This window comes from Podarcis bocagei, assembly GCF_964188305.1.
Source record: "Podarcis bocagei genome assembly, chromosome: 7".
In the NCBI taxonomy this organism is placed as follows: domain Eukaryota; kingdom Metazoa; phylum Chordata; class Lepidosauria; order Squamata; family Lacertidae; genus Podarcis; species Podarcis bocagei.
Window position 1 is genome coordinate 64829280 of NC_138132.1, and position 24004 is coordinate 64853283.

The 24004-nt window shown below is 49.4% G+C and overlaps 1 protein-coding gene across 3 annotated transcripts in view; it reads left to right on the forward strand.

Moving 5' to 3' along the window:
- The window catches only part of STARD8 (StAR related lipid transfer domain containing 8), a 71660-nt gene that overhangs the window by 38721 nt on the left and 8935 nt on the right, over positions 1–24004 (forward strand). For all 3 annotated transcript variants that reach the window (XM_081203989.1, XM_081203988.1, XM_081203990.1), the window contains 7 exons: positions 11172–11243; positions 13882–13963; positions 15728–15791; positions 16792–18065; positions 19784–19957; positions 21692–21851; positions 23629–23827. In XM_081203989.1, the coding sequence (XP_081060115.1) occupies positions 11172–11243; positions 13882–13963; positions 15728–15791; positions 16792–18065; positions 19784–19957; positions 21692–21851; positions 23629–23827 (2025 nt within the window). The remainder of the gene's footprint in view (positions 1–11171; positions 11244–13881; positions 13964–15727; positions 15792–16791; positions 18066–19783; positions 19958–21691; positions 21852–23628; positions 23828–24004) is intronic.

Genomic DNA, 24004 nt, shown 5'->3' on the forward strand with positions numbered 1-24004 from the left:
GGAGAGATTGCCTGTTGCCTTTGAGGGCAATTTCTGAATGGGAGAGCTAAGCACAATAGTCACCCCTTGGAAAACTCTGGATTCCATTTCCCTTTCGCGTTCCTCTCACAGGATTGCCACCTTTCGTCCCTCAGCAGGGCTCTTCTGCCTTTTTGCAGCTATGTCCCATGTGCTGTGGATTCCTAGGCAAAACCCAAGCAGTCCAGAAAATGAGCTGAAACTCTGCTGCATTTCCTTCCTTCCTTCTTTCTTATCCTAGCTTTCATGCTTCCTGCTGTCTGACCTGTTCATCAGTTATCTTAGCTAGTTATAAACATTGTACATTGAAAAGATATGTGTCTTATTGTGAATATCAGTGCTTATAAAGCCTGAACAGAGGGAAACTGCACTGTCTTTTTTTTAAGGCACAATCTCTCTCTTTTCACCCCTCTTCACAAACAATGGAAGCAAAACAAGCTTCCTGCTCTGGGAATTTTGCTTTTTACCCTTCTGTAAATTTTAACTAATGGATTAAATTAGCTAAATCTCATCTGGTGAAGCGAGGTCAGGTTGCAGCCCGATGTGATTTCCTTTCTAGCCAGTGGAAATATTTGTAGGACCACCAACAGAGCCCCCACTTTCAGGAAGAGGCCAGGAAGGTGGAGGCAGCCCAGTCAAAGGAGGGGATGGGTTCCTTTCAGGAGGTCAGGCTTCTGCAGACCCTTCGTGGCATTTGGCTGCTTCTTGCTGTGTTCAAAGAACTTTGGAGCTGCTCAGAGACACACACTGCCTGTGGGGATAACATTTCTGAAAAATCTGTTAAGGGGCGTTTGGCCTTTCCGCAGAAGCAACAAACCTTTGTTTCTTCCCCTCTTTCGGTAAAAGCTGGTCTGAATCATGCTTTGTGGGGGAAAGTGGGGAATTCTTGGCTGGCAAATTGCCATGCCAGGTTGCGTATCGCTCCTCAGTTTCAGGGCTTATCCACACTTGCCTTTCCTCAGATATTTCCAGGAACAGGCTGTGCTCCATTTCCAAGCATCCCTTTCCTTTTCCCTCTGGAGCATCCCTCCCCCCGCCATCCTGCTCTTTAAAGCTCAATCGGAACAAACAGCAATCAGAGACCTGCCAAAGCTACTTGGTGACTTGGAGGGCCACAGAGAGACCCTAGGCAGCTCGCTGGCCAGTCTCCTTCCATCCAGACAGCCCCCGACTGTCAGTTCAGCAATGCTGCCTGAGGCCAATTGCTCTCTGCATCCTGTTTTGAAATCTTCCCTGCATTCCTGGCAAGGATACGCCTGTGCACAAAGGAGGGCTCTTTTCTCTGTTTGGGACCCCATGACATGCTTCGGAAACCATTTCTGACAGGCCTGTTTGTCACCGTGCAGGGGGAGAGGAGGTCATGGGTGCTTGTCTCCTGGCATTGCAGCCGCTTAACAGTCTTAAGGACAGAAAGGGTTTGGCACTAGCTGCCTCTCTGTTGTTGTTGTTGTTGTCGTTGTTGTCATCATCCTCCTCCTACAGACCACGTTTCCACACTTTCTTCATCTGGTAAGGGCATTTTATGTCATAGAATCACAGAATTGTAGAGTTGGAGGGGTCCCCCAAGAGTCATCAAGAGTCATCACAACTAAAGAATCCCTGACAGATGCCCATCCAGCCTCTGAGGAAATCCGTTCCACTGTCAAACAGCTCTTACTGTCAGAAAGTTCTTCCTAATGTTTAATGGGAATCTCTTTTCTTGAAATTCGAATCCATTGGTTTGGGTCCTCTTCTTTGGAGCAGCAGAAAACAAGCTCCCTCCTATCTTCCACGTGAAAGCCCTTCAGATATTTGAAGGTGGCTCTTACCACCTCTCAGTCTCCTCTGGAGATGCCGGGCAAATTTCCGCCCATGGGGACTGTTAGCTCACAGAGGAGAACTCCCAGGTTGTCCTGGAGTCATAGAATGGCAGCATTGGAAGGTAACCCAGAGGTCATCCAGTCCAACCCCCGACATTGTCAACGGAGTGCCTAAGACCACCGAGAGTCTCTTGCAGCTGAGGCAAGATGGAAGCTCTCCCTCTCTGCTGTGCTCGCTGTTACCAGCTCTCCCTACCATTCCTTGGATGAAGCAGGGCTTGCACCTGAGTAAACACACACGAGACTGGGCTCTAAATCTGCTCGTTTGGGTCCTTGCAACGCTTTCCATACACATCCCATCCTCCTTTTCTGATTCCCTCTGCTCTTACATATTTGCAGAGGAGAGTTGTTTCAGGATCCTGAGCTGTCCTCAAATTCTGGGTGACTGGAATTCCTCCAAGGAGACAACCACCCTCCCATTTCACGGGAAACAACATTGCGGCTTCATCTTCTGGCGCCACGGGAGCCCTGAGCAACAGGAAGGTCCACCCAAGAGCGAGTGGGAGGGAGGTTTTTCCTGTGGAGTGCTAGGTTGAACGCCAAAAGTTGGGGAGAGGAGGATGGGACCCCAAGGAGCTGAAACACCCACTCCGTCCCTCTGCAAAGAAAGAGGCGCCTTTCAGGTGCCAAAGCGGGGAATAATCTTGGCTTCGAAAACATTGAGGACCAGGACAACTTCTGCGTTGGCAGGTGAAACCCAGGCTATTCTCAAGGAGCATCTTGGAAGGAAGGAGACCCACCTGTCAGGGATTCTTTCGCCTTGATTCCTGCATTGCATGGGCTTGCACTAGATCACCTTTGGGATCCCTCCCAACGCTACAGTTCTATGAGAGGAATCCAGTTTGGTCTGGGTTTCTTTGATTTTTGAAAGAAAATTGGCTCTGTTTGCACCTCCCAGATGAATACACAGATCGGAAGAGAATTACCCTACAGATATTGCACTTCTCCAAAGTGGGTGGTGACAGGTCTCAGCTCAAAAAACATACCGAAATGTGTAATGTTCTAAAATGAAGCACATTTAGAAATGTCTGCATGGAGATGAAATACACAAGTTAGTTTTTCATACTTTTTTTTAAAGATGCAAATTAATGTGGAAACAGGGTAGTGGGGACTTGTCAGTAAGCACATGCAAGTCTGGGAAAAACCACCAGTCCAAACCACAGGACCCACGTGCTGCTTGCGTGATGTTTTCCACACCAGGAGTGGATCTGGATGTTTGGCTGTAATGGATGCTTGTAGGTTGCGGAGAGTCTGCTCGCTTCTCCACCTTGGCCAGTTTAGGATAATTGAATTGTAGAACTGGAAGGGTCCCCAAGGGCTCATCTAGTCCAACCTCCTGCAATGCAGGAATCGAAGAGTAGTTAACCGGTAAGGAACTTATTGGTTTGACCAGTTAAAGGCTATTCTGTTGGGTCAACAGCGCTGGGGCACCAGGTTGTGCAGAGCCCCAACTAAAGGCCTTTGGTCTCTGCATTCTTTCTTATGTACTGAAGTTTTCACCCTGGGCCAGCAGGGGGATACTGTAGGTAGTTTTCACTCAGGTCCACATATGCAAATAAGGAATTGAAAGTGACGTTCAGTGATTGGATAGTTACAGAAAGTTGTTACTGTTGCGTTGTAGTGGAGTTCTATATAAGCAGGCTGGCTGAACCCTTCAGTTCAGTTCAGTTCTGTTCTGGCCTGTGAATAAACAAGAGCTGTTTGAAGAATCGCTGTGTCGTCTGATATGTTCACCCACAACTTAACATTCTTCACCTGGCAAACGCTCCAAATGAAAGGAAAGGAGATTCTGACTAAACATCAGGAGGAGCTTTCTGACAGTAAGAGCTGTTTGACAGTGGAGTGGACTCCCTCGGGAGCTGGTGGACTCTATTTCCTTGGCGGTTTTCAAGCAGGAGTTGGATGGATGCTTCAGCAGTGCTTCTTGCAGTGCTGCAGGTTGGACCGTTCTATAGTCCTGCGATTCTGTGATGCTATGGGGTGATGGCTGTTCTGCTTCTGGGCACAATGTGAAGTGCTGGTTCATTTACACACCATGGGAGGAAGGCCTAAAAGCTAAACTGCTATAAACATCGTTGTGGTTTCTTCATTTCACGGGGCTTGACTTGAAGGCCCTTGGGCGTGCCTTCCCCCTCTCTGATCCTGCTATTCATTGGAGGCTTTTAAACAGAAGTTGGGTGGCCACTTCCCAGGGATTGGTTGTCATTCCTGCATTGCAGGGGGGTCGGGCTGGATGACCCTCGGGGTCCCTTCCAACAGCACAATTCTATGATTCTGTGACTCCAGCCTGGACCCAGTCATGGGAGCTAATAATTCCAAAACCAACAGTTCATCCAGCTGCTCAAGCAGCATCAGCCTGGTCCCTTGGGGTGGGATTCTGTGATCCGAGTGGAATTGCTGGTGGGCTTGCTTAGAAGCCAGCATCTTTTGTTTGGGACCCAGGCAGCTGCTTTAACTGACAGCCTTCCACCTGCAGACTGACCCCCGAGAGAGGGAGGGAGGGAGTCTTCCTTTTCTATGCTCTCCGTAACATCCACAACGCTGTTGCTGTCTTGCATTGCGATTCCGTGAGATCATATTTGGCGCATGCTGTTCGCTCTTCCTGTGTGGGTGGAAGTTCCAGGCAGAGTCCTTGGTTTGCTGGCGCTGAGGCCCAGGGCAGGACAGCACTGCCGATGGATAAATGCTGCAGTCATGTGTGCAGGATGGGACGGTCAGGACTGTTCCCAAGCCTTGCAGAGAGACGTCCTCCTGAGTGTGGCCTCTTCCATGCTCCTCGAAGCCTTTTATTTGTTGAACATGCCTATCTGCTAAGCACAGATGGCTGTGCTCTGCTACCCACGGTTGGAGGCAACGGTGCTTCTGAATCGCAGTTGCTGGAAACCGCCAGAGGGCAGAGCGGCTCTTGAACTCAAACTTCCCACAGGCATCTGATTGAGCTAACTGAGAACAGGATGCTGAGCTAAATGGGCCTGATCCTGCAGGGCTCTTTTGATGTTTCACTAATAGGTCGCAGGCTGTTTGCTGTGGCAAAGCCAGATGGGGAAACTTTGGTTATAGGGTCCTAGAATTGTAGAGTGGGGGGGGGACAGATGAGTGGGGGGGGGGCGCACACAGGGGCCGCCCTGTCACCAGGCCATGGCATGTTGTGTGGTTGAGCAGTAACATCTGAGTTGTGTCTCCATGCCTCCTTGCCTCTGCTCAGCTGAGTGCTTTGTCAAGGCGGGCATTGTTCTTGTGTCTTTATTTGTTTTAAATAGTAAAATAGTCCTGTTCAATTTGTAAAATAAGGGGGGGGGAGGGAAAGTTAGAACTGTAGAGTTGCAAGGGACCCCTGAGGGTGATATAGTTTAGCCCGCCCCCCAGCAGTGCAGGAATCACAAATTTGAAAACATTACTGCTTACCCAGGTATTGGTTAGGTGCCTGTCAAGCTACAGTGGTACCTCAGGTTAAGAACTTAATTCGTTCTGGAGGTCCGTTCTTAACCTGAAACTGTTCTTAACCTGAAGCACCACTTTAGCTAATGGGGCCTCCTGCTGCCGTCACGCTGCCGCCGTGCAATTTCTATTCTCATCCTATAGCAAAGTTCTTAACCTGAGGTACAATTTCTGGGTTAGCGGAGTCTGTAACCTGAAGAGTCTGTAACCTGAGGTACCGCTGTACTGTTTTACTTCAGTACAACCTCAGTTCAAAGCATTTGACAATGGAAACCAAGAAGTTTAAAAAATATATACGCAATAAATGCAGAAGTCACAACTGAAGCATCCATGACAGGTGGCCAACCAACCTCTGCTTAACCCCCCCCCCCAGTTGATCCTTCCTAGCCTTTTGCCTGGGAAACATAGGTGTGCCTAGTTTTGGGGGTATCCTCTTTTTGCAGCCTTGTTGTTGGGATCAGTGGTATGTCAGGGGAGGGGTTTTTTTGGATTACACTGAGGCTAGAAGTTAAGACCCAGTGAGCAAGTTTTACTAGAATTACCAACCTCCCTCTCTGGGAAATTTTTTTGATGCATATCCTACTGCCTCACAATTGCGTTCATGGAATTCTTGAGCTACGATCCCTGCATTGCAAGTTGTTGGACTAGATCAGTGTTTCCCAACCGGTGTTCCGCGGCACACTAGTGTGCCGTGAGACATCGGCTGGTGTGCCGTGGGAGGAAGGCGGGCGAGTCGGGCGGTGAGAGGCGGCGGCGGCGGCGAGGATCCGCGTCGAGCCGGGGGCGGCTCCGCGGTGGTGGTGCCGAGTGGCGGGGCAGCGCGCGCAAAAGGGAGGAGCGCGAGACAGCGGAGGAGGAGGAGGCCGGCATGTCCGGGCAGCAGCAGCAACAACAGCAGCAGCAGCAACTCCCGCCGCCGCCCCCTCCTCCGCCCGCTATCGCCGCCACCACCACAACAGCCGCCGCCGCCTCAGCTGCCCTCGCTCTGCTGCCTCCTCCCACCCCGGCAAGGGGGAGGGAAAAAACTTTCATTTTTGTGCGTCCCTCCCGGCGTGACGCTGCGCGCTGACGTCACGGGGCGGGGCTTTAATGGTGGTGTGCCGCGAGATTTTTTTCCGGCTAACAGGTGTGCCGTTGCCCAAAAACGTTTGGGAAACACTGGACTAGATGACCCTCGGGATGTGTGTGTGTGTGTGTGTTGCAAAACAGCTTTCAGGCAAATGCAGTATCAATTCCGGACAGTTTTGCAACAATATCACAATCTTGGCTTAACGATACTGTATAAGCAAACTTTTTATTAAAACAACAACAACCAAAAACACAAGACTTACTAGCAACATATTGAAGTAGCTGCGACAATGTGATCAAACGCAAAACAGCAATACAACAAGCATGGAGACCCGCAACCCAATATGCAGATGGAAACTAAATGCAGAGAATTACCCCCTTGATGACAGCTTGTCTATGTGAGGCTCCCCCTGCAGTTGATTCATGAGCTGCGGTTAGTAGAGAATGCTGCAGCACAATGGGTGACAGGAGGGAGGCCTTGGCATCACAAACCACCTGTGCTCAGGGATCTACACCGGTTGCCGATTTGCTTCTGGGCCAAGTTCAAGGTGTTACTGCTAAAACCCTGAACAACGTAGGATCAGTTTAACTGCAAGATCGCTGTACAACCACTCAACCGCTTTGATCAGCAGAACTGGTGCTGTTGCAGCTGCCATGTGATCCCCGTTCCACACTTGCAATTCCTCCATCTTTTAGTGTAGCGGCACCTAAACTTCGGAACTCCCTGCCTATTGATGCCAGGCAGGCGCCTTCTCTGTACTCTTTTCGCAACCTGCTAAAAATATTTTTGTTTAGGCAAGCCTACCCAGATGTTTAGATAGCATGTGCGATTTTTCTATTCCAAACAATCCCGATAATAAAGGGCACAAAAAACTTTAAAGAATGGCAAAGGGTGATTTCTAGATTTGTCTGGGAAGGAAAGAAGCCCAGAATTAAGTTTAAGATATTAACAGATACCACTGAAAGAGGGGGCTTCGCCCTGCCAGACATGAGAACGTACTACGAAGCGGCATGCCTTTGCTGGATTAAAGAGTGGATAAAGTTGGAGGATACAGAGTTATTGGATTTAGAAGGGTATAAGAACAAATTTGGATGGCATGCCTATTTGTGGAGAGATAAGATAAAAGTACATAAGGGATTTGGCAGCCATATCTTTAAGGGACCTTTGATAGAAGTTTGGAATAGATATAAGAACATATTAGAACCAAAAACCCCACACTGGTTATCACCAGTGGAGTTAATAAGTGTAAAGAAAGTCAATATGGGGAAAAATGGGGTAGGTACGAAGAATTGGTATTGAAGGAAGGAGGGAAGTGGAAAATTAAACCATACGACCAGGTAAAAAGATATACATACGATTGGCTGAGCTACTATCAGATAAATGAGATATTTAAAAAAGAAGTGAAAGAGAGGGGCTACGATGAAAAGACATCGAAATTTCAGAGAGAGATAATAAACAGTGATCGGAAAAATCTGTCAAGTATGTATAAAATACTGTTAGAATGGAACATGAAAGATGAGAAAGTCAAAAAAGTGATGACTCAGTGGGCAAAGGACCTCGGCTATGATATTCAATTGGAGAATTGGGAAAAATTGTGGAGAGTGAATATAAAATTTACAGCATGTGTACTGCTAAGGGAGAATATGTTAAAAATGTTATATAGGTGGTATATGACACCCGTTAAACTAGCCAAGATGTATAAAACAGATAACAAATGTTGGAAATGTAGACAAAAAGAAGGGACGTTCTATCACCAATGGTGGGAATGTGGGAAGGTTAAAAGCTTCTGGGGCGAAGTCTATAATGAAATCAAAAAGATATTAAGCTACACATTTGTAAAGAAACCCGAAGCTTTTCTATTAGGTATGGTCGGAAAAGATATTAAAAGAAAGGATTATAAAATCTTCCAATATGCGGTAACAGCAGCTAGAATCGTGGTGGCGCAGAAGTGGAAGCAGGAAGAAAGCCCAACGTTAACAGAGTGGAGATTAAAATTGACGGAATATGCGGAGTTAGATAAATTAACAGGGAAAATTAGATATATGAAGGATCAAAAATTTATAGATGACTGGGGAAAATTTGCGGATTATCTGGAGAACAAATGTTTAGTAAACACAACGCTAGTAGGATTTAAAGAGGCACTGTAAAACACTAAGAAGTATTGCTTATGGAAAACAATGTCTGAAAAATGGTACTAATGGCAGTACGAAAGATTGGAATGCGTTATAAAGAGATAAATACGAATGAATGTCAAGGACGTTGAAGGAAGTCCAAAAGAATGAGATGTATGAAACACGGATTTAATGTATATATATGGAAAGATTAATAAAAAATTTTTAAAATGCAAAAAAAAAAAAAAAAAAATAGATAGCATGTGCGAGTTTTAATCTGTTTTTAAAAAAGGTAAAGGGACCCCTGACCATTAGGTCCAGTCCTGACCAACTCTGAGGTTGCGGTGCTCATCTCGCTTTATTGGCCGAGGGAGCCAGTGTACAGCTTCCAGGTCATGTGGCCAGCATGACTAAGCCGCTTCTGGAGAACCAAAGCAGCGCACGGAAACACCGTTTACCTTCCCGCCAGAGCAGTACATATTTATCTACTTGTACTTTGACGTGCTTTCGAACTGCTAGGTTGGCAGGAGCAGGGACCGAGCAACGGGAGCTCACCCCATTGTGGGGATTCGTACCGCCGACCTTCTGATCGGCAAGTCCTAGGCTCTGTAGTTTAACCCACAGCGCCACCCGCGTCTGTTGTTATTTCAAGCGTCTGAAATGATTGTTGGCGACTCTTCTAATTGATAATTTGATTGTTTTATCTATTTTTGTAAACTGCTTTGCGTGGTTTTTTGTAGTTGCAGCAAGACTACAGGTAACTCAGAAGGACAATTCAATGGCATTTTGGAACCTGTTTACATAGGAATTCCCATACATCCATTCAGTTTGTTTTGTTCTAATATTGTACAGGATTAATAACATTTGCTGGAATCTCAGTACTGCCTTGCAGGAGGTTGGACTAGATGGTCCTTTTGTGTGTGTGTGGGGGGGGTCCCTTCCAATGCAACAAATTGTACAATTCCTTGAACAGTTTGCTTTGTGATGGGGGAAAGGGTCCGAATCCTGGATAGTTCCTGTAATTCCTTCGGAGATAACAGATCTCTTGCTGTTTCTTGGCTTGGACCACTTTTTGATGCTGATGTCCAGAGAGGCATTTTTCACTTGCCCCACCCTGCACTAGAATGCTTTGATTTTTTTTTTACTTATTTTTTATTTGCGTGTGCAGCTATGGTACGAAAACAAAACCCTGTTCCGACCGGCCAAAGGAAAGGCAGATTTCTTCCTCCTTTCCTGCCCCCTCCCCCATCCCTCATCCATTGCTTTGTGGAACAGCGGGAAGGAAGTTCACATTTCCATTGCTGATGTGAAGCAGAGTTCATCAGGATCCCAGGGCACGTTTAAGCAACACACCCTGTTTTCCTTGCTGCTCTGGAATGGCTGCCTGGCTCGCCTTGCAGAGAACCCGGCCTTGCCTCTCTCCAGAAGCCAGCAAGAGAGCTCTTGCCTGGGTCAGCCAGCGTCTGCATGGATCCCAAGAGGCTGTGCAGAGAGTTGATCAGGCCTGCAAAGCTTCCGCTGTTGTATCCTGGTGATCCGTCCACCTTCAGGGGTGATCATGAACTTCCAGGCTGCTCTGAAAGGAATGACAGAAGCTCTTTCGTGGCTCCCTTGCTGACTTCTTCCCAATGCTCTTTGTGGATAACAGATCTCTTGCTGTTTCTTGCTTTGGTGAAAATGTGTGCTATGTCTGGAGGGTGGTAGGCTAGTCCTTTGCAAAGGGATGATATCTGTGTGGTGGAATTCACTGGGTCAAGTCCTTGTTTTGCAAGTAAAAAAGAGGAACTGATGTCCAAACAGTGGGGGGAAATGAGGATGGCCAGCTAGTACTCAGTTTGTACAGATATCTTCTTGGGGTGTGAGGAGCAGACTCCTAGACTCATAGAATGGTAGAGTTGGAATGGATCCCAGGGATCATCTAAGCCAACTCCCTGCTATACAGGAATCTCAGCTGAAGCATCCATGACAGAGGTCATCCATCTTCTGCTTAAACACCTCCAAGGAAGGAAAGTCCATCACCGTCCAAGGGAGTCCTTTTCACTGTCAAACAACTCTTACTGTCAGAAAGTTCTTCCTGATGGAAGCTCCTTCCTTGTAACTTGGAGCCATTGGTTCCATCTTCCAGGTGACAGCCCTTCAGATAGTTGAAGATGGCTATCATATGCCCTCTCTTTATCCTTTTATCCAGGCCAAACGCCCCCAACTCCCTCAACTGTTCCTTATCCAAATCCTTGGTATCCAAACCCTTGATTATCTTGGTTGCCCTTCTTTGCACACCTTCCAGCTTGTCAGTATCCTTCTTAAACTGTGGTGCCCAGAACTGGACACAGGACTCCAGGTGGAGTCTGACCAAGACTGCTATGACTTCCCTCAATTGAGACACTAGACTTCTGTTGATGCAGCCTAGAATTGCCCTCACAGAGCTGTGTTTCCCACAGAGGTTTAACGATTGATTTCTCTTCTGAGGGAACTCTGAAATCGCAGTTCTGTGGAGGGAATGGGGGTCTCCTGATAACTCTCAGCACCTTGAAAAAACTACAATTCCCAGGGTGTTTTAGGGGGAAGCCACGATGGTTTAAAGTGGTATCATAGCGTTTCAAATGTTTGGTTCCTTGTTTTTGCTGGAGACCTCTGTCTGCAGCTCCTCCTCAGCTCTGTCTGTTTGCTCTCTTACAGAGGCTGAGGCTGCCAAGGCCTGTGACTGGCTGCGAGCGGCTGGCTTTCCTCAGTATGCCCAGCTCTACGAAGGTAAGAGAATCAGGACTGCATGCAATTCCTTTGGGATGAAGTGGGGAAGGGGAGGCCCAGCCTGACACCCAGATCGGTCCACCCATGAATATTCAGCCGCCACCACCACTGTGACTGTGGTTGGCTGGTCCACCTCTCTTGCTGTGTTTACTTAAGATCCACCCTCCCTAGATGTCCAGGTGAGGTCCCTCCTCAGATGGCTGCCAGTCTCTGCCTTCCCCCAGTTAGATACTGTATTATGGAATCACAGAATGATAGAATTCGGGAGGACCAGCCTAACCTGCTTCAGTGCAGGAATCACAGCTAAAGAATCCCGGACTGATGGCTGGCCACCCATCCTCTGTATGAAAACTTCAAGTGAAGGACAGTCCTCCACTATCCAGTGGGAGTCTGTTCCACTGTTGGGACAGCTCTTCCCCTCAGAAACCTCTTCCAAAACTGCTGCAGCCACCACTTTGGTCTCCATCTGAGACTGACTGAGCCAAAGGAAGCGTCAGGCGATGTCTGCATGAGAAATGCTTTTACATGAAGTTTGGGGGAAGAAAGGTAGGAAACCTCCCATTCAGGCTGTGTTTGTTTTGCTGCCCGCCAGCCTGTGGAGCATGCAGCCACTTCATTTCAGAGGGGTTCTTTCCCTCTTCTTCTCTGGGAACCACCCTAATGTGTCCCCCCCCCCAGATGGGAGTTTTTAGGAGTTTGTCCATGTCTTCCACATCCACCCAAAGGGCCAGCTGGGCTTCTGTTTTTCTCCTGCAGTGGACGTTTGGCCCCCACTGGCCCACAGAGACAGAACCTAGCAGTCCTCCTCTGAGAGGCTCCTGGTGGCCACAGGAGTTGGACTCCTGCCCCCTCCTTGACAGGATACCCTCTTGCTCACTTCCTAGCTGGTGTTGAGGAAGGTGCTTCTATCAAAGATAGGGGATCATGGCCATCTTTTCACTGCCTCCTCAGGTATAAGGGGAGTTTTCAAGCACTTGGGGATTCTGGGCTCATGTACACTTCCTTTTGTGCTGTGTTTCTAGTGTCCAAGCGGTTTTTGTTGTTGTCCTGGCACTTTCCCTGGGAAAACCCACATTTTACAGCTGAAACAGAGCAAACGGCAGTCTGTGGAAAACCCAGTTGGCGTTTACTCCAATTCAGCAGTAAAACACATGTTTTCTCGGGGAAAGTGCTGGGACAAAAAATAAAATAAAAATGCTCAGACACAGACCTGGAACCTCCATACCTGTGTCTAGACAGCGTGGATGAAAAGTAAATATGCATGAGCCTTCTGACTGACAGCAAGAATCATAGAAGGGAAGACAGAGAGGTAACATGAGAGCCATCTTGAAATATTTGAAGGGCTGTCCCACAAGAGATGGAGTGAGCTTGTTTTCTGTTGCTCCAGGGAGCAGGAGCAGAACCAATGGTTTACAGTGACAACTAAACCTCAGGAATAACTTTCTGACAGGAAGAGCTCTTCCACAGCCACTTGGATTCTTCCTGCATGCCATATACTTTACAACGCAAACCATACACAGCACAGGGTCTCCAGGTTGACTTTTGTTTCCTGTCCACACATGGCATGGGAGAGCCAAACAAAAGCCTGAGGTCTGCCTTAGCTGGAGGACAGGAGAGTTATGGGGCCAGGACAATCGGAGGAAGCCCCCAGCAGCAAAGCGCAGCCAGCCATTGTGTCGATCAAATACCTCCCCTCCCATCACGTCCGCGCAAGACAAGACTGGCTGATAGTTTTCCAGGCTGCCCCTTTGTGAGGGTGGGGTGCATATGGGTCTGTTTTTGTTTGGTTTTTAGAATTGGGGAGGGGGAGGTCCTTAGGTGCTTGAAGGCTTCTTTTGGGATGTGTGCATTCTCCTGATGAGATCAAGCTTTGTTTTGAAAACAACAAACAACCCACAATACTAGCCCTTAATGTAGGAATAACAGAAAAATAGAATTTTAGACTTTGAAGGAACACCAAGGGTCCTCTAGTCCAAGCCCCTGCAATGGGGGGAACTTGAAAGCCATGGGGGGAAATCTGAGGGAAGACCTCTTGGCTGAAGACAAACAGGACCAAGTAGGGCTTCATGGGGCCTGAGATGCCCCATGTCACTCCCCAGCCCTCCCCAGTGGCTACTATTCCCTTCGCTCTTGCTCTGCATGCATTTATTTCTCGATTAAATAAAAATTGCACACCTCTTAATGGCAAATAAGCGGTTTGCAAACAAAGGATTCATTTAAATCACTCACACACACACAAAAATACCAGTTTACCAGTTTAAATTTGGGAGTTCATGAAGCCCCTAGTCTTCAGCACAAGTTGCTCTCTTATTCTGACACATGTCCTTTGGCAGCCTTAAGGACTAGAAACTTGTTTTGCATTACATGAAAGCTGAGATTTGCAGGGTGCTGAACGCCAGTTTCTAAGCCGGTGTGGTATGATTCCTAAATTGCAAAGTGCTGCTTACAGAAAGTGAGAGTGGGCTGGTGAATTCAAGTTAGGATGGAGCCTAAAAGTGAGCACAGAGAGGGCATTTGGCAGGGCAGCAGAAATACGGTTGTCCCTTCTTCCACCACAGACGCCACTGTGGACAACCGGCTTCTCCTCCAGCACCTTCAAGCAGCCGTCAAACTCTTCTCTCCTCCTTCTCATCCTCAGAATCCCTCTTCCCTCTCGACATTGCCTCTGTGAAGAAGGACCACAGCTTCTTGGACCAGGATTCCCTCAAATCCCTCTGCAGGTTAAAATGAAAAAATAAAAATGGTCACTGTTGCCAATGGAAGGATATGGGGAAGCACGTTGTTGTGGTCAGAGGGTGGCGTTGGAGAGGGCAGCTCAGCCAGGCCCAGGGGATGTGAAGGTCTGACCTTTCCTGGTCTTGTCAAGCAGCTGACTGTCAACTGGCTCAGTGAGGTGGGGAGGGGGATCCTGGGACCTGGCCTGTCCTCTCTGCCAAGCCCATTTGGGTCTGGGGAAATATTCTGTCCATTTGCTTGATGGGCAGACCGCTGCTTCTGGGGCTGATGAATCCAGAGCATCTTGCTGCTCAGTATATGGCTGGTTGGGTTTTTTTGGGGTGCCAGCCCTGACACACTGGCATGACTGGGATAAGCCCAGAGGGTGGAGATGCTACAAGATGTGAGCTTGACTGAGCTCCAGAAGCTGACGTCACAGATGAGGTCATGGACAGGAAACCTGAAGCCATGGCTAAATCAAAGAGCCGTTCTTAAATGTGGCTCCCAAGTCTTCCTCTGAGTTGCTGGTGGTAAGAGCGGTTTGGCAGAAGAGCAGACTCCCTCGGAAGGTGCTGGACCCTCCTTCGCTGCAGGTTTTTAAGCAGAGTTTGGATGACCATCTCTCAGGGATTCTGTAGCAGTGATTCTCACATTGCAGGGATCACCCTTGGGGTCCAATCCAGCTCTACAATTCTGTGAAGTTATAGCTCTGTAGAAAAATTAGGGGATGGGTCGCAGGGGTCCTCCCCAAGCCTGCTGCTCCTTCCCTCTTGTGCTTCACTGGGACCATTTGGGCAACATTAGGATCCCTGTGTTAACTTTAATCCACGTAAACCAGGTTCCTGGACGAGATTATTGCACTGCACGTAACGCCACAAATGGCTGTGCACTTTCACATTCCAAAACCTACCACAATGCTCCCCCTTTCAGTAAATTTATTATCAACTTCTCTAGCTTTTTAAAATTGTAATGGCTACTGCTGCTATTGCTACTATTTTAAAATGCCCCCCCCCCAATTGTTGCTGTCTCATGTGATTATTCTATTGTCAACGTTGTTCCGATGCTCTGGGCCTGTTTTAATTTTGACCAGGCAGCTCTTGGGCTTTGCCAAAATAAACAGCCCACCATCTCAAAATACAAATAAATCACATGTGTGCTAACCAGCTTGGGAAGTTGGGGTGAGGCTTTTCAGAGGCCTGAGGCCTGTCCCAATGCCCTTTACTGATACCTTTTAGCCTGGTAACCCCTTAGAAGGAATACATGATTTCTGCATTGCAGATGGTTGGTTTGGATGACCCTTGGGGATCACTTCCAACTCGTATGATTCTGTGATCACCGAGTGTCTGTGTTGGGGGCCAGGCTTTAATCCCCTTGCCAGCTGGCTCCACACTCCAGGAACTTTCTGTTAGGGGGCAGGAGGCCGGGGGGACATATCTCTGGACTCGGGTCGCAGTTGCTGGCGTGAGATGAAAGTGATGCTCAGCCAGTCGCCGGCATGTTTGAGCAGCTGGAAGCGCCTCGCTGGGGCTGCTGAGCCACACATGTTGGTTGCTTAGTGCCCATAGCTCCCCCTCTATTGGCCTGAGCTGGCACCCCCACCCACAGCATCCCTGGAGAGAGCCGTGTGTGGTCACTTGATCCCCAGCTGTTTGCAGGACAAGTGACGGTGCCCCGAAACAAGAGCCGCTTGTTTTTAAATAGCCTAGCCGGCGGCAGCTGGGACGGGACGGCCGAGCCAGACAAAAGCCCCTCTCCTTTACTCCTTGCAGGAGACTCGTGACACTGAACTCGTGCGCCTCGATGAAGCTGGAGGTCCACTTTCAGCGGAAACAGGTAAGCCTGGGCCATCAGATGGGGAGGCCGGGAAGGGCCCAGAGGAATCGAACCTGGAACTGGGGAAGGAAGCTCAGACAGACCTAGCACAGCAGAAAGCAGGTCTCAGTCAGGTTTTCTCCCTCCCTGCCACCCAAATGGATTTATTAAAGGTTTTTAAACAACACAGAACAGACCCTGTGGTTCTTGCATTGCAGGGGGTTGGACTAGATGACCCCCTGGCCCCTTCTAGCTTTTCTGAACATGCAACAGTCTAATTAGTACAGTCAGCATGGTGTAGGTATTAGAGTTGAGGGCCTGGGAGAGGCTAGGGCTCAAATTCCTCACTTGGCCACAAAGCTCACAGGTTGACCTTGGAGGCCAGTCACTGCCTCTGGGCCTGGCCTTTCTCAAAGGGGTGTTGTGGGGCTCAAATGGGGAGGGAGAAGAACAACAACCAGTTTGTAGCAGTCAGAGTGTCAGACTAGCGACCTGGGAGACCACGCATGGTTGTTGTTGGGATTAAATGAAGAGGAGAACCACATGCTCTACCTTCAGCTCTTTGGAGAAAGCAATGGGTTAGAAAATTAAATTCAATTAAAATAAATCCCAGTAACTGAGGGATTAGGGATGTGGGTGGCGCTGTGGTCTAAACCACTGAGCCAAGGGCTTGCCGATCAGAAGGTTGGCGGTTCAAATCCCTGTGACGGGGTGAGCTCCCATTGTTCAGTCCCAGCTCCTGCCCACCTAGCAGTTCAAAAGCATGCCAAAAGTGCAAGTAGATAAATAGGTACCTCTCCGGTGGGAAGGTAAGTGGCGTTTCCGTGCGCTGCTCTGGTTCGCCAGAAGCGGCTTAGTCATGCTGGCCACATGACCCAGAAGCTGTCTGCAGACAAACGCCAGCTCCCTCGGCCAATAAAGCGAGATGAGCACCGCAACCCCAGAGTCGTTTGTGACTGGACCTAATGGTCAGGGGTCCCTTTACCTTTAACTGAGGGATTATTTCCTGTGCTTGCTTTAGAATGACGACTCGGGAGACGAGGACTTCTGTGCCATCAGCGATCGGTGGGCTTTCCAGAGAGACAGCCGTAGGTGGTCCCGAATCGGCTCCGACGATTTCCTCTCCCGCAGCCCGGAGGCAGCCTCCACCATGAGGAAGCTGCCCAGCCAGGAGAGCATCCTCACTGACCTGAGTGCTGAGCTGGAGGCCTCCTCTCTCCACAGCGACCCCAGCACAGGCGAGTGTCCTGCTCTCCCGGACCCATCCTCCACCCAGGATTCTCCGACCTTGACCCTCTCCATCCCCAGCTTGGAGGACCCCTCGCCCACTGACCAGTCCCAGGACATGAGTGGGACCAGCAAGGGGGACGCCAGGAAACGCCGGACTCGGAGCTTCCTCAGGAGAATCGAGTCCCTCAGGAGGAAGGACAAGGAGAAGCTGGACTCTGCCAAAGCCCAAAAAGAGGATGGGACAGATGCCGAGTCCTGGTGGAGCTCCTCAAAAGACCCAAGAAGTGGGGTGTCGCCTTCTTCCTGTGGCAGCAAAACGCTTCCCTCAAGAGGGCGCCGGGCCAACGGGGCCTTGGCCTCAGCTGGGGAGCAGCCCAAACATGGTAGCGTTTACCTGGAGGACTACAAGGCAGGCCGGGGCAAGGGCACCCCCTGGGATGCTGGCGGATTGGGCCACCACGGCCTGTTCGAAAGGGACTATTTGGTCCACATCCCCAGAGACTACAAGCCGGGCACTTTCCCCAAGTCTCTCTCCATCGAAAGCCTGTGCCCGCTCGAGAGCGGGTGTTTGCCTGACTGGAAATCGAGCGGCCCAGCTTCAGGCCTCTTGCCAGGCGGGGTTGGGATGGGAAGCAGGACAGGCGAGGCCTTGGAGTGCAGGCTGAGGCGGCCCTCATGCGGCTCCACAGGCAGCTGCACCAGCCTCTATGACAATGTGCCCGAGTCCAGTGGTGTCACGGACGACCTGTTTGGCCTGGACAGGGACGTCATCTACGAGAACCTGGACGAGATCCTGGAGCACGTTTGGGGGCTGCAGAGGAAGGTGGAGCTGTGGTCCAAGGCCATCCAGCTAGACCCGGAGGGCGGAAGCATCGGTGGCGGGGAGGAGACGGACTCTGGAGGGGAGCCCGCCACCCCAAACTTTGAGGAGCGCTCCGTGTCAGACATTGGCACATCGGCCAGCGACTTTGACAGCACGGCCAACTCCCTGAACGAGGCGGAGGACCTGGGAATGAGGGAACGGAGAGACTCCGGGGTGGGCGCCTCCCTCACCAGGCCTTGCAGGTAGGGGGTCAAGGAATTGTTGAGGTGGGTGGGACTCCCAGGGTCATCCAGACCGACCCCCTGCAACTTGGTTAGACAGGAACCAGAAGATCACACCATGCTTCTATAGGAAAACAGTGTGGCAAACTGGATGTTTTGAGGAGAGCCAGGGTAGTAGTATCCTGGAATTGCTGGGTTGGAAGGGATCCCAAGGGTCATCTAGTCCAACCCCTGCAAGGTGGGAATCGCAGCTCAAGAATCCCTGACAGGTGGCCATCCAACCTTGCAGTCAGGATGTGAGAGGTACTTCCTTGTATTTCCTGGAATTTGTCCCTCTATTCCTCCCTCTTTCCACCAAGCAACTGTTCTGCAGGGTCTCCTTGCAGGTTGCAATCCTGCTCTGTGCGCCTGGAGCTTTGCTCTACACAATTTTTGAGTTTTCTGGAGTGAGGATGCCTATCACACGTAACAAGTGAAGGATGCACATGTGGAACTGTCAACCCTGTTTTTCTTTCGATTTGCCACGGGACTGCGGTCGGACTCCTAGGATCTTCCATTTTTATTTTTAAATTGGCATTTGGCAAATGTGGTCAGTGCTGCCCGAAAGGAGAGAAGCAGCTCCTGGAAATGCAGTGGATGATAACCATAGTAATAACAGCGTTTATGTAATGTGGGTTGCAGCGGGTTGGGCTGGATGACCCCTGGGGTCCCTTACAACTCCACAATCCTAGGATTCTACAATGCACCAGCCTTTGCCTTAACATGGCAGGGCCCTTATGGACCGGTACCATGGGTGGGTTGTGCATCAGTTTTGAAGACGGTTCCAGGCACCCTGTGGGAAAGCCTGGGAGCAATTACAAAAGCTAGCGAGTTCTCTTTGGTCAACTAAACCCATGGCGGGAAAATGTCCCAGATCAGATTGGAAGTTTGGCGACCTCTAGCGAGCCGAAATGGAAATAGCACCCCTGTGAATTTTGGTACCATTTAGATGTCTGCATCTTTGTGATGGCACCCCCAAAAATATAACAGTTACAGTTTGCTATTTCTACGTTGCTGCATCTTACCTTCAAAATCTATGGGATGTGGGTGGCACTGTGGGTAAAACCACAGAGCCTAGGGCTTACCAATCAGCAGTTCGGTGGTTTGAATCCCCGCGATGGGGTGAGCTCCCGTTGCTCGGTCCCTGCTCCTGCTAACCTAGCAGTTCGAAAGCATGTCAAAGGGCAAGTAGATAAATAAGTACCGCTCCGGCGGGAAGGTAAATGGCGTTTCCATGCGCTGCTCTGGTTCTCCAGAAGTGGCGTAGTCATGCTGGCCACATGACCCGGAAGCTGTATGCCGGCTCCCTCAGCCAATAAAGCAAGATGAGTGCCGCAACCCCAGAGTCGGTCACGACTGGACCTAACAGTTAGGGGTCCCTTTACCTTTACCTTCAAAATAGCTAGACCCCCCTTTTCTTTTCATGAATTCATTTCTAAATTAGGTTTCTGCTCTTTGTGGATGGAGGATTTTACTTTTTGCCTTCTGCACACTCCTAAGTTGGACTGAGGATGACCCGTGGGGTCCCTTCTAATTCTTTGATTCTAATCGTGATGCTCTATTCTGCCTTGGTCAGACCCCACCTCTAGTTCTGTGCCCCGTTCTGGGCACCACGGTTGGAGCTGAGGGTCCACTTTGAGTGGCTGGTGGCAAAGCTGGTTGAGATAAATGAGTGACGTCTGTTCTTCCTCCCCACCCAGGAAGCTTCGCTGGCACAGCTTTCAGAACTCCCATCGACCCAGCCTGAACTCGGCTTCCTTGGAGATCAACCGCCAATCCGCTGCCCAGCTCAACCTCCTCCAAAAATGCTCCCTCCTTCGCCTCACAGCCATCATGGAGAAATACTCTGTCCCCCATAAGCAGAGCTGGTCATGGTGAGTCAGCAGAAAGATTCTGCCAAGGAATGTTGTGGTCTGAAATATCCATTAGAAGGTGGGGAAAGGAAAGGGAAAGGCAGGAGTATTTGGCCCCGGGCATGGGGGTTAGAATAGATGGCCCTTGGAGTACCTCCCAGCACTACAATTCTAGGATCCTGTATAGTATGTATATATCTTTAGTTGAATGGTATCCTTGGAGATACCATTCAACTAAAGATATGTACATACTATACAGGATCCTAGAATTGTAGTTCTGGAAGGTACCCCAAGGGTCCAAGGATGGGATGCGGGTGGCGCTGTGGGTTAAACCACAAAGCCTAGGACTTGCCGATCAGAAGGTCAGTGGTTTGAATCCCCGCAACGGGGTGAGCTCCCGTTGCTCGGTCCCTGCTCCTGCCAACCTAGCAGTCTGAAAGCACGTCAAAGTGCAAGTAGATAGATAAATAGGTACCAGTCTGGCGGGAAGGTAAGCGGCGTTTCCGTGTGCTGCTCTGGTTCGCCAGAAGTGGCTTAGTCATGCTGGACACATGACCCAGAAGCTGTCTGTGGACAAACACTGGCTCCCTCGACCTATAGAGCAAGATGAGCGCCGCAACCCCAGAGTCGTTTGCGACTGGACCTAATGGTCAGGGGTCCCTTTACCTTTACCTCCAAGGATGCTTCTTCAAGGGCATTGCCCTCATTGGGCTAAATAAATTGACACACCTCTGAAGGCTGTTATCCATTCTCTCTCTGCCATGTGTGTGGCAGAGCAGATTATTAATGCAGAATCATAGAATCAGGGAATTGTTGTGTTGCAAGGGACGCCCCCACCCCTGCCCGGGCCATTTAGTCCAACCCCTTGCACTGGCAAGAATGGCAGCTAAAGAATCCCCAACAGATCGCCATCAAACCTCTGCTCAAAAAGAGTGACCCGCAACTTCCTTTACCTATTGTGGGAGAGGGTGTTTGTAAATGCTGATGGGATGTGCATTCTGCTGGGGGGCAGATTGCAGTGGCAGAAAAAGAAGGGAAATAGACAGTTTTGGGGGGCAGGGGGAGGCAGTGTTGAACTTGCCAGTAAATTTATGCCCTTACTAGGGAGAGAAGAGGACAGGCCTTTATTACCTGGAGCACAAGGTACTCTGGGAAATAAGGCAGGAATGTGCTAACAAAAACTGCCACCTGCCAGGGATACTTTAGCTCTGATTCCTGCATTGCAGGAAGTTGGACCAGATGAGCCTTGAGTTGGTGCCTTCCAACTCTATGAATAACAAAGCAGAGACCTGGGGACTCCCCACCCCACCCCCCCCGCTTCCTTCTCCATCCTTCTGATGCCAAATTGCTGTATTCTTCCCTGCATTTGTTCTGTTTGACTGTTTCAGCAATAGGGTGGGGGGGGGTTTGGGGGGTGCTGGGGGAGAAGAAGAGCTGGGCTGAATCCTGTTCAGGCTGGGCAGGCAGCCCCTGGAGACACACATCCCCCCCCCTCCTCTGCTTTCCTTTGACAGAATGGGACAGGCATTCCCAGCAAGGGCCCACAATCCCTTTATCTATTTTTCTATAGTATTTTCATTGAATTGCTCCGTACAGCCCAAATAACAAAACTTAAGGCTTCACAAAACAAAACATGTAAAAATGAAACTGAACTGGACCAAGGTCAGCAATGGGATGCAAGAGAAAATGATAAAAGCTGGTTATCTGGATATTTGCAATTCCCTATTGACCACCACCCCTTCTTTCCTTCGGCAGGGCGGTCCCGAAGTTCATGAAGAGGAGCAAGACTCCCAACTACAGGGACAAGAGAGTCTTTGGGGTCCCGCTACTCGTCCACGTCCAGAGGACTGGACAACCGCTGCCCCAGAGCATTCAGCAGGCAATGCGCTACATACGCAGCCAGTGTCTGGACCAGGTGAGGCGACCTCGGCAGGCTCAGCCAGGCTTTGCCTCGGCCACAGCCCCTCTTAAGTCTTGGGGTGCCAGCAACCTGCCCCTGTGGGGGTCTGGTCTCCTGCAGCAACCTTCGCCAACATATTCTCCTCTGACTCCCTCAGACGGCAACACCCGCCAGCTCCATCCAGCAGGGCTGTTAGAACTATAGAATTGTAGGGCTGGAAGGGACACCAAGGGTCATCCATTCCTGCCTCCCGGAACTACAATTCCCAGAGTTCCCTGAGAAGAGGGATTGGCTGTTAAACCCCTCTGGGAAATGCAGCTCTGCCAGAATTATTATTTCTCAAAAAATAAAATAAAATAAAATTGGGGGCAGAAGTGAGAACACCATCCAATGATACACAGTTAAGGCCACATCTCTGGCAGGATAATGTAGTTATGGGGAGACAGAGTCTCTTTATAATGCCTTGGACTTGGAGCAAGAAGGTGTAGGGGGTTGTAGACCCATTTGGATTACTTGGACGCGGGTGGCACTGTGGTCTAAACCACAGAGCCTAGGGCTTGCCAATCAGAAGGTCGGCGGTTCGAATCCCTGTGACGGGGTGAGCTCCTGTTGCTTGGTCCCAGCTCCTACCATCCTAGCAGTTCGAAAGCACGCCCAAAAGTGCAACTAGATAAATAGGTACTGCTCCGGTGGGAAGATAAATGGCATTTCCATGCGCTGCTCTGGTTCGCCAGAAGCAGCCTAGTCATGCTGGACACATGACCTCGGCCAATAAAGCGAGATGAGCACCGCAACCCCAGAGCCGTCCGTGACTGGACCCAACAGTCAGGGGTCCCTTTACCTTTACCTAATACTGACATACTTGATCTAGATATGAAAATTTGTTATGTTAGGTACTAGATATCCCATTTATTTCATGGTGTTGGCGATGATACCTGACATGTCATAAAATTCTATGCAATAGTGATCCAATAGTAGATTCCAATGTATAGTTAGCAGAGTAAAAACTTATACAGGTGGCAGGATTCCCCCAAAAATAGACCAGAGGCAATTAATATTTCATCTAGCAGAGCTTTACTGCTACTGAAGGGAAATGAGCATAATGGTCACAAATCCAATACTTTCAGGATTGGCACTGTCCATAAGAAATCCAGTTGCAGCAGACTTAACTTTAACTTACAATAACTTATAATAAGGCTAAACCTTAACACTAAGCATACTATGTACAGAACACCACACCAGAAGGAAAAGAGATAGAAAGAGAAACTGAAACCCAGAGTCCTTCTGGCCTATTATTATTGTCCACATGACCTTGACAGAAAGAGATAAGAGAACCAGTTTAAGCCAGCTGTACTCAGCTTTTCTGAAGGAATAACCCAAACATCATGAACCCTCTGCTTGCTTCTTTCACACAGAGAAGCTTCCAGAACCCTCTTGAATTAATTAGAATAGGAAAGATCTCTACACATCAGATCAATACTTTCTGTACTAAGAAATGCAAACTGACATGACATTCCATTTTAAAAAGCACAACTTTTAAACAGGAGGCACCACAAATCAAACCTCCGCTGCAGAGTCCTGGTCTGGACGCTCTGTGGAAATGTCTGAGAATCACAGAACTGTAGGGCTAGAAGAGACCCCATGGGTCATCTAGCCCAACCCTCTGCAAAGTCAGCTTGGCCAACGTTTGGACTCAACACAAGAGAAGCCCTCAGAGCTCTTCGGTTCAAGGGTACTTGCATTTTCCTTCATATGATCTTTCCCTCTCTCTTTCTCTGGGGTCTCTGAGCAGGTCGGCATTTTCCGCAAGTCCGGGGTCAAGTCCCGGATCCAGGCCCTGAGGCACATGAATGAAGCTTCCCCAGACCATGTGAGCTACGAGGGCCAGTCGGCCTACGACGTGGCTGACCTGCTCAAGCAGTACTTCCGTGACCTCCCAGAGCCCGTCTTCACCAGGAAGCTGATGGAGACATTTCTGCAGATTTACCAGTGTGAGTGGAAGAAGGGTTCTGGTTTTGTTTTGTTTTTATGGACTTACCGGCTGGGAAGGGGACAGATGAGAGATTGTTTATTTGTTTTATCTATACACCACCTTTGCCTCCAAAAAGCACAAGGTGATGTACATGGTTATCTTTTCTATGTTGTCAGCTTTCTGTATTTATCTGTGT